The sequence below is a fragment of the Vipera berus genome (genome assembly GCF_964194415.1).
Source record: "Vipera berus genome assembly, chromosome: 7".
Classification (NCBI taxonomy): domain Eukaryota; kingdom Metazoa; phylum Chordata; class Lepidosauria; order Squamata; family Viperidae; genus Vipera; species Vipera berus.
The window spans coordinates 39,804,803-39,816,044 of record NC_138209.1 but is presented as its reverse complement, the minus strand read 5'-3'; the positions used below and the strand labels follow the sequence as shown (position 1 = coordinate 39,816,044).

The window sequence follows — 11,242 nt, the reverse complement described above, 5'->3', positions numbered from 1 at the left end:
TGGAGACATTTGTACTAGCTTTATCTTACCATTTTCTGTACTGTATAAATATGAAGGAGTACAGAAGATGCACCTCCCTGTTGCTTTCAGATACCAACCCTGCTACAACATACAATGTTGCCATATATATACATATATATATATATACATATATATACATATATATATACATATACATATACATATACATATACATATACATATATATATATATATATATATATATATATATATATATATATATATATATATATATATATATATAATGTATTTTTATATCTTGTAGCTTTTCAAATTTTTTAATCTCTGATGTGTCTTCCATACTTTTACTCACTGTGCCTCACACTCAAGTTGGTCTATGACTCTAATAAATATTTGATTTGATTAAGCAAATTACAATAGATCAAGCAAATAGTTCATATTTCTGTCATACGTTTGTGTTCATATATCAAAGTTGTGGGCCATTATTCATCACTGCAACACAGACTTGTTGATTTAATATTAGCAAAAAAGACAATATTTATAGCTATGCCTATATGGGATAGCTTACCTACAATTATATTTACAGCTCTCTTTGAAAACAGTTGAAGTTTATGGCTCAGCATCTCAGGCTACTCAAGAGCTAAGAGCTGTTTGCGTGCAAAATACAGATGGCAGCAGGTTCTTGTGGACCATTTAGCCGTCGTCCGAATTTTTACAGCTCAGATCCGGCAACCCTATGTAAAATTAGAAGATTGATTGGAATGAACGTGGGTAACCATATCATGCAATTGCGAGCTGTACTGAATATGGTGAATACGATAAATTTCCAAAGTACTCAATTTATATAGTTATCTCCTTCGGGCGTGTGATTGTAAAAACAGCCTTTACACAACGCCTGATCTCCTTCTTCCACTTTCAATTTATATAATTATCTCCTTTGGGCATGTGATTGTAAAAGATCTTTATAAAACTCCCGATCTCCTTCTCCCACTTTGGTTTCGTTTCTACACCAAGCTTTTTCAGTATGGGAAAGAGAGATTTAATGACTGCATTGCCGACTGTTGCAGAGGTCATTACCTACACTACAGCGGGGATATATTTATCGAGGACTGGGATCGAATTTCCATCATCTTTCCTCTCCTCCGTACACTTCAGTAAACTAAAGGTAAAGGTAAGGTAAAGGTTCCCCCGCGCATGCGTGCTAGCTAGTCATTTCCAACTCTAGGGGCTCATCTCCGTTTCAAAGCCAAAGAGCCAGCCAGCGTTTGTCCGAGGACATCTCCGTGGTCATGTGGCCGGCATGACTAGACGCCAAAGGCGCATGGAACGCTGTTATCGGGATTCGACCCACCAAACTGCCGACCTTCTGATCAACAAGCTCAGCGTCCTAACCCACTGAGTCACCGCATCCCTTACAGTAAACTGTTATTGTTGTTGTTAGTTGTGAAGTCGTGTCTGACCCATCATGACCCTATGGACAACGTTCCTCCAGGCTTTCCTGTCCTCTACCATCTTCTGGAGTCCATTTAAGCTCACGCCTACTGCTTCAGTAACTCCATCCAGCCACCTCATTCTCTGTCGTCCCCTTCTTCTATTGCCCTCAATCTTTCGCAGCATTAGGCTCTTCTCCAGTGAGTCCTTCCTTCTCATTAGGTGGCCAAAGTATTTGAGTTTCAGCTTCAGGATCTGGCCTTCTAAAGAGCAGTCAGGGTTGATCTCCTCTAGGACTGACCGGTTTGATCGCCTTGCAGTCCAAGGGACTCGCAGGAGTCTTCTCCAGCACCACAGTTCAAAGGCCTCAATTCTTTGGCGCTCAGCCTTTTTTATGGTCCATCTTTCACTGCCATACATTGCAACTGGGAAGACCATAGCCTTGACTATACGCACTTTTGTTGGCAGGGTGATGTCTCTGCTTTTTAGTGTGCTGTGTAGATTTGCCATGGCTTTCCTCCCGAGGAGCAAGCGTCTTTTAATTTCTTGTACAGTAAACTAGGACTCCTTAATTTATCTGTTTAAGGCTTCCTTTCAGTCCAGATCCAAAGTTCATTTATACTCCTTGAAAGTTCCATCACTTATTCGAGAGCCAAAGAAAGAAAGTCTTAAAGTTTACTCGGAAGTTCGGAGTTTTGAGGAACTCTACTCTTATTTTTCTACGCTCGTCACATCAAAATTGCATGGAGGCGTCGCTTCAAGGCTCACGTCTAGCGCGATTGGCCAGAGACCGGTTCTTTCCCCGCCTTCTGCTTCCGACTGCGGACTGTTACCATTGCTCCGTGAATCCGAGAGCGTCCCTGGGATTGGCAGGATAACTTCGGGGGGCAGGTTTGGGTGGAGTTAGCCGTTATTCGCGGCCCCCCCCCGTCGGTTGGGGAGGAGGCGCCGGGTTCCGGATTCGTAGTAAAGAACCGCAGAGGGGCTGGATGTAAACACTGCCATGGGGTAAGCGGGGAGAGCTTTGGCTCTGGGCCGTCTTGCGTGGGCTGCTCGGAGCCGTCCTTCGTGCGCCGCGGCAGGTGGGGCGGCAAAGCGCCTACTAGTTTTCCTAGGCTTCGGCCCCGGCCTTTCTCTAACGCAGGGGTAGGCAACCTCGGCTCTTTTATGACTCATGGACTTCAACTCCCAGAATTCCTCAGCCAGCATAGCTGGCTGAGGAATTCTGGGAGTTGAAGTCCATGAGTCATAAAAGAGCCGAGGTTGCCTACCCCTGCTCTAACGAGAGGCTATTGGTGGAAGCCAGGAGGAAGATGCCCGGGCTCTGCTTCTCCGAGCGGAGGGGGCGTTGCTGCCGGGAGTCCAGTCGCCACTCTCGCCATCCTCACCCCTAATTAAGGCCGTTTCAAGATCCGAGGTGGGAGAGGCCGACGGTGGCGAAGTGCCTGGAGGCGATGCGGCTGCTCGGTTGCTTTTACCCTTTGAGCTCATGAATCCCCAGCGCTCGACGGGCACTCCCACACTCCGGTCAGAGCGCTGCTTGCTCAGCGCACAGTTGCGCCGAACTGATCGACCTCGCCCGCTCAGGTAGCTCCAACCCTCCTCCTCCTCCTCCTCCTCCTCCTCTGGATTAGTTCGATGCGCAGCGCTCATCTTTATACACATGATCATTTGGCAGATAGGCTGTGCTTGGAAAAACGGGCCATCCTGGTTGTGCAGAGGAGGTGTTGATTGGGCTGATTTCCCAGGACTGGGAAGCCGCCTTATTTCGAAGTCATTTACGTTCTGCTCCGTTGCGTGTCATCTGTTGGGTTGTCTGGTTAAGTTGTACAATGGGTGGTTTCTTGCAATCAAGCATGTCAGACTGAAAGAACGCTTTCCAATTTCGTTATTGAATTCGGTGCCCCGTGGCTATTTTTGGACTACACTTCCCATTTTGGCTGCGGTGGATAGAAATTGTAGTCCATAACGTTCAGGTCTCTTTTAAGCACTCTCAAAAGCAGCAAGTAAAATGTACCTGATGTAGTGGAGTATTTAAATGATTTTTTTAAAAAAATAATCTGACATGTGAATTTAGCTATGGCACTGTTTGAGCTTTTTTTTTTTTTTTTTGGATTCCTAGTATCTATACAAGGGACGCGGTGGCTCAGTGGGTTAGGACGCTGAGCTTGTCGATCAGAAGGTCGGCAGTTTGGCGGGTCGAATCCCGAGTGCCGCGTAGCAGAGTGAGCGCCTGTTACTCGTCCCAGCTTCTGCCAACCTAGCAGTTCGAAAGCACGTAAAAATGCAAGTAGAAAAATAGGGACCACTGCGGTGGGAAGGTAACAGTGTTCCGTGCGCCTTTGGCGTCTAGTCATGCCGGCCACATGACCACGGAGACGTCCTCGGACAAGCGCTGGCTCTTTGGCTTTGAAACAGAGATGAGCACCGGCCCCTAGAGTCGGAAACGACTAGCATGCATGTGCGGGGGAACCTTTACCTTTAGTATCTATACAAGAGAGCCAGTTTGGTGTAGTGGTTAAGGCATCAGGCTTGATGGTGGCCATGAGTTCTAATGTCACCTTAGATACAAAGCCAACTGGATGATCTTGGGTCAGTCAATCTCATAGTACTGTGAATGGAAAACTGATTTTGAAATCTTGGCAAAGAAACTGCAGGGACTTGTCAGGCAATTGCTCAGAGTCAACACTGCAGCCATACAACTAGTATCTATATACATAAGATCATATTTCACCCAATTAAAGTTGCTTTCAGATTCAGGTAATAATTCTGTTTCTCGGTTGGTTTTAGTTGGATAATTGTATTTAATTGTCTTTTAAAGTATTTTCTTATACATTGCCACATGTATATGTTTCTGTCCAGAAAGGTCTTTAATGTGGCGTCCAATGGAAAATTTAATTTATAAATTTCAGAGCATCAAATAAAACAACTATTGAAAGCATAAGAAAAGGAATCATCAAAGCAGAAGACAATACACTTCAACATAATTTTAAACCTAATTGACATACTGAAAAAAAGATTTTAATATGTTTAAAATGAAACATCATAACTATATAGTAATATATTTCAAACATGGTATTTTGTTGTTAGATAACACAGAATACAATAATATTTTAATTTATTTTCTTCATAGATTAACCCAAACTTATTGTGGCCGTATATCATATTTCAAAATTTTCTAGCAAATCAATATCTATAGTCCAGGGGTGGGCAACCTTGGCTCTTTTATGACTTGTGGACTTCAACTCCCAGAATTCCTGAGTCAGAATGGCTGGTTCAGGAATTCTAGGTATTGAAGTCCATAACTCATAAAAGAGCCAAGGTTGCCTACCCATGATCTATACTATGTGAAAAAAATGAATTCTGACAAATAATGGAACATTTTTCTACATATACGGTAATGGTTAAAAACAAAAACAGGTTTTTCTGGTTTAAAATAAGTATATTTGACTATAATAGGACAGTAATATCTGGGTTCTTGTATGTCTTTCAGTTTTATCTTGCGCTACAGACAATTTCATTTGTGATTTTGCAACTTCCCATATATTAGCAGGAAGTAATTAGTCTTTGTGTTCTAAAATGTGTAATATAATTGTAAGGTAGCAGTGTTTCCTCAGTATATTTATTGGAAATTTTTTATGGCAAGTGTGTTTAAGATTGCAGCATATTTTTAGAGCTAATTTACCATGGACACTTGGTTTACTTCGGAGTAAACTCTTATTTAATTCACTGAGATTGTTTTGGATAGAGTTGGTCTTCTGCCCTTTTTGAGATAGAATGGCTTCTTTGAATGTGAAGTTGTTGATTCAGTTGCTGATGAAGAACAAGGATTATTCCACTTCCAATTTTTTAAAGTGGATTTCAGATTTTTTTAATATAGAAAAGACCAGGGCTTTTTTTGTCATAGAACACTCAGAATGGAGTTCCAGCACCTTTTTTGGATGGAACCTTGTAGGATAGGCAATGCGGGTTGTATGACGTGTGAGTTTTACAAAAAAAGCACTGGAAATGACCTTTGACTATTCAAGGATTTTATTATGAAACTCAGATAGTCCTCGACTTAACTGAGCCCCAAATTTCTGTTGCTAAGTGAGACATTTGTTAAATCAGTTTTCCCCATTTCACAACCTTTCTTGCTACAGTTTTTAAGCGAATCTGGCCTCCCCATTGACTTTGATTGACAGAATTTTGCCAAAGGTGATCACATGAGCCCAGGACACTGTAACCGTCATAAATATGAGTCGTTTGCCAAGCTCTGAATTTTGATAACATGACCAAGGGGATGCTGTAACAGTCGAAAGTGTGAAAAATAGTCATAAGTGACTTTTTTCAGTGCCGTTGTAAGTTTGAATAGTCACTAGTTGTAAGTCAAGGACTACCTGTATGGTATGTATATAATTTAAAAATGATAAATTTTAAAGGTGAGCAGTGTCCTCTCACACTAGTTTAGTACTAGATTTTAGACTTTTGGAAATAGCATTTGATCCAGTTTGCTGCTGAGATTCAGAGTAAGATTGGGGAAAACAGTGCTTTATAATCCTGATATAGCTTAATGGAGCAGTGGAATATCTTAAGAAAATAAGTATGGGGTTTGGGTTCTTTTCTTTTTTATTTATGGTTCTGAATTCTGATTTATAAAAAAAATCTTGTAACTCAACATTCAGATTAATCCTACACTTTTAACATTATTGCAAATGTTAGAAACTTGGCTGTTCTGTAGAGCAGAGGCCCCCAACCTTTTTGGCACCAGGGACCGGTTTCATGGGAGACAATTTTTCCATTGACCGGAGCGGGGGGGGGGGGGGAGAAGGAAGGATTCAGGATGATTTAAGTGCATTACATTTATTGTAAATTTTATAAATAAATAAAGAAAGAAAGAAATAATGCGCTTTGTTTCTATTGTATTAGATTAGACCACTTCTAAGAAAGAGGGAAGGAAAAGAGACAGTCCTAAACTCAGCCTTCCAGCAAAACAAACCAAAGACCCAGCTTCTCGCCTCCCCTCTACATTGCAAGCCGGGTAGGAGTGGGCTTGACTTACAAACTTGGAGAGCTGCAGGAAGAGGAACACACAAACACACACACTAAACCTTGAAAAGCGTGCAGGATGTTGCCAAAACACAAGGCACCTGGAACATTATTTTTAACATTCATTTATAATTTAAATTTTAATTCAATTTTAGTTTTTGTTAATGTTATTGTTGGTTTCAATTTATTATGATGTTATACTATAGTATAGTAGATGTCTAGAGTTTGTGAAACTTGAGTTGGCTATAATTTCATAAATAATAACTTGTATATGTTTTGGGACAGATTGTGATAGTAGCCTGTGGAGAGGGAGCATTCATGAAAACTGTAGAAAGATAGACTGAAATATTGCTGTACAAAAGAGGGCTTGTGGAATAGGAGCTAATTTTCTGACTATGTTGAAATGGTTTTTTTCTCAGAAAATTTCATATAAATATAAAAATACAAATTTATCGCTCTTATTCTCCATTATTTTTTCTGTTGAATATTGACATTGTGAAAAAAATAAATATTATTCCAAAGTTACAAAATTATATATCACAGAATGAAAATAAATTAATGCAGTTCCAAAAATATTGTCATATAACTTATAGAAAAAGAGTAGTGAGGTTCAGCTGTGGGAAACCAATGGTCAACCGGTCTAAGGAATGAGATTTGGATTAGTAAGAGTTATTAGAAAAAGGTTAGCTCAACTTCACAATTTCAGTAAGTACTTTGACATTCCAAAGAGAAATGTATGTATAAATTTATATATAAGTGCTTTGGAAACAGCTGTTGGATAGATTATTATTCTGTGAACCAGCTGTCAAATTGATTTAACTCACCATCTGTCACAAGGACACCTTGATAGAGTGAGTGATGATGATCTAATACTACATTTACTGGGCTTTAAGAATAATGCTGTACCTCATTAAAAGTTATCCCTCTTTACAGTGTTGAATAAGTAAATGATTTAAAGCTTTATTTTTTTGGCCTGGTGGCTGCCACAATGTCACTTTTTGTAGCTCTCTGAGAAAAAATAGACCAGAAATGGAATTTCACTGAAGTTCAGCTTTAGAACAGAACAGGAGTCATTCAGTCTATTGAGAGCATGATAGCTTGTTAGAACTATCCACGATACCTTCAGATCCAAAGTTCATCTCATGCATATATCTGATAGATCATCATGGCATGAAACACTGTGGTATATTGTTGCCATAGTGCACTTATTGTAGCCAACATTTATTTATTTATTTGTTTGCAAATGAGTTGCAAAAAAGCAAGAAAAGTTGAATATTTAAAAAGTTTGTACAAATGAGTCTCCCCATTAAATCAGCTGCATCTTCTGTTTATATTGATTGATTTATGAAATATATATGCTGTTCTGATCTGCTACAATTCTGATTAGCTTACAGAATATAACAGTAAAAAAAATCTTAGTGCAACTCATTGAAGATTCAAAATATATTCATAACTTTTCTGGAATCAAAGACAAACAGATAGCTGATGCTTTGGTGTTGATTGAATAACTTTGTATAATGAACGTTCAGGTAAATAAACTGCACAGAGAATATTTCAACTACAAAGAACTATATTTATAAATAAGATTCATTTTTTCTTTGGAATTTTCACTGGTAGAAAAGGATAGAATTCTTTATCAATATTCTATTTTTTTAATTGTACATATTGGCTTTTAAAATAGTATCTTTACCAAGATAACTAATTCTATTTTCTCTGCTTTTCCATTTTCCATAGCTGATTTTTCCCCCCTGTTGAGCTATTTGATACTGTATGTTCCTGATAGAAAAAGGAAGTAAATGAGGTATGTAAATGTCATGTAGCCTAAAGACTCTTAAAAATAATTTTCTCTATTGAAAACATAGCTTTAATTAATGTAAACTTAAAACAAACCCCATGATTCATTAAATACAAAGGCTGAAAGTATCTTTATAAATATCATTTTAATATGAGTCTTAAAATTCTCTCCCAATATTATAAAAACCTAGATTGATAGGAATTGTGGAAATTGTTTTTTTGAATATCTCCTTAAGTTAATTTGAGCTTTCCTATCTCAAGGCATTTTCCGTGAATTCTCTTATTTTCTGTAAAATGCTATCTGAGCTACTGTTGATGAGTATATCTATACTCTTGGATTTTTCATATAGCATAATCTTTGATTTTATAGAAAAAAGAAATATTCTAGCATATTATTAGAAATTAATGAAATATTAATACCTTCAGCTGCATTCTCCCAAATATATTGATACACTATATTAGTCTCAGGAGCTATGCTGCATTGATGAATTAAAGTTATTTAAAATTGATATAAAAGAGTTATTGGTTGCAGAAAAGCTTTTGACTGTGTAGAACACAATAAGATATGGGCAGCTTTTCACAATCTTGGTGTTTTAACCCACCTGATCGGATTCATCAGTTCACTCTACATTTTTCAGGTGGCAACAGTGAGAACACTTTACTGTGACAAAGACTGGTTCAGGATCAGTAAGGGAGTTAGACAGGGATGTATTTTATCATCTTTTTTGTTCAATCTGTATGTTGAAGTGATTTTGTGGAAATTAGGTCTGGAACTGCCTGAAGTTGGAATGAAGATTGGGGAAAGAACCATAAATAATTTGAGGTATGCAGATGATACAACACTATTGTCTGAAAATAAGACCGATCTGGAAAAAATGATCTGGAAAATCAAGGATGAAAGTGAAAAAGTAGGATTGAGTCTTAACATCAGGAAAACAAAAGATAATGACAAAGATGGACATGAGACAAATCAACAAGGAGGAAATTGAATTAGTTCAAGAAGTTATCTTCCTTGGATCTAAAATTATTTACAATGGCATTTCTATTCCTGAAATGAAATGCAGGCCGCATTGCAATGGTTAACATGAATATCTGAAGAAGCAGAGATATTGAAGAAGCAGAGAAGATGGATTGATTATATCCAGAATAAATATGGGACTAAAAAGTTTCACTTAGCATTTGAATAAGTAGTGGATTTATATGATGTATAATTAGCTTGTAGTTATTTTATTAAGAGTTAAAGTGCGATAGAATTTAATATTTTATTGTTGTTTGCATATTTTAGATTATGCCTTTTTGTATTTTTATATCCTGTATTTAGCTCTGGGAAGTCGGGGAGGGGGGAGGGGAGGGGAGAGTTGGGGAGGTTTGGGGAGAGGGGAGGGGTTTTGTATTTAAAAATGTACTGTAAAACTTCAATAAAAAAAGAAGCAGAGATATTGATATGTTTTAATCCAATTCAACTTTTTCATTTATTAATTCAATAATTCAGATTCCTCTCAATGTCTATGCACCTGTCCCCATTAGCAGATCTAGTATTTACCAGAACATATAAAATTGTAGAAAATGTTTAAAGCTACTAAATTCTTCTAAAATAATATTTTAGTAATATTTTAAAAATTACAGAATCATAGAAGAAATAGAAAAAGGATAACATATGAAAGAAAAAAGTGAAGAATATAAAAATCCCAGAAAATGTATTTTATAAAAGCAATTTCCTATCTTTGCTGCAGTTACAGACAACAATTTCCATTTCCACCCTTCCATATTGCATCCTATAGTTTTTCCCATGCACTGACTAGACTGTATGCTACAGGGTGGTCCTAAATTAGTGTCAATAGAGTGGCATTGACTAATACACTGGTTTATTAGAACAGCAGTCTCTTAACATTTTTGGCACCAGGTACTGGTTTTGTGGAAGACAGTTTTTCCACGGAGTGGGAATGGTGCTTTTGGTTTCGTTCACTCGCCTGCCTTTAACCTCCGGCTGTGCGGCCTGGTTCCTAACAGGGCACCTACTGGTCTGTGGCCTGGGGTTGGGGACCCCTGTATTAGAGCGTTCTTTTGCAGGAGAAACTTCACTGTCCTACTTTATTTTGTTTGGAACATTAGTATTTTTTCCTGTTCACAAAAGGGCGTGCCATAAAAAATTGTGTTAATATTTCATTTGCTATTGGAATCTTGGTGTCTGCTATAGCAGGCTTTGAAGATATGTGTACTTAAAATGTAATTGTAGCTTTTAATTGAAGAACAGATGGTTTTAGGAAGTGATTTTTGTTTGGATTTGTCAAGGTCCAAAAGAATGTTTTAATCCCAGTCTTGATCAGAGACTTATTTTAAAAATGAAAATAAACATATTTAAATATGAATGTAACATGTATTTTGAGTTTAGCAAGGAAATTATTTTCAACTTGTTATTAACTCTTCTTTTACTTTAATAAGCTACCATTCCATTTCCTGGTGTGTAGTCTATATTACACTGTCATGAAAATTCTCCCTATGAATCCTACTGAATGAAATAGCATTTCTGCCATCCTATACATGCTGCTTAAAGGCTATTACATGCATTTTGTGTGTTAATTTCAAAGTGGTTAATCTCTGTTACGTATATCTCAAATCATTTCAACAGCACTTTTCAAAATGACACTCTATTTGGTTTTCTCTTTTCAGTCATTTAAACCCTGCTGCAATATTCTAAGAATGGACAGAAATACTAATGTTAGCATTGTTCCTAGTATCACTCAGTTGGAAAATTTCCTCACTGAACATAACTCAAATGTTGTTTGGCTCCTTGTTGGTACGTAATATTTGGTTTGTTAAATATTATTTATGTTTTTCAATTTTTTATATTTTTTATGTTTAGTATTATATCTCATATCTATCTTATCTCATCTGACAAGAAATGCTTGGCAGCAGCTATAAGTTGTTTTTTGTTTTAGAAAACATTGATTTTATCCTAGGTGATTTTAAACAGAACTTAATTACTAAGCTCAAAACTGGAGTTAGT

General features: G+C 37.5%; 1 protein-coding gene across 4 annotated transcripts in view; it reads left to right on the top strand.

The window, feature by feature from the left end:
* The first annotated feature begins 8,175 nt into the window (after window positions 1-8,175).
* The window catches only part of BLTP1 (bridge-like lipid transfer protein family member 1), a 143,656-nt gene continuing 140,589 nt past the window's right edge, over window positions 8,176-11,242 (top strand). For all 4 annotated transcript variants that reach the window (XM_081333292.1, XM_081333294.1, XM_081333293.1 and 1 more), the window contains exons 1-2: window positions 8,176-8,242; window positions 10,906-11,032. In XM_081333292.1, the coding sequence (XP_081189418.1) occupies window positions 10,936-11,032 (97 nt within the window). In that variant the 5' untranslated portion in view covers window positions 8,176-8,242; window positions 10,906-10,935. The remainder of the gene's footprint in view (window positions 8,243-10,905; window positions 11,033-11,242) is intronic.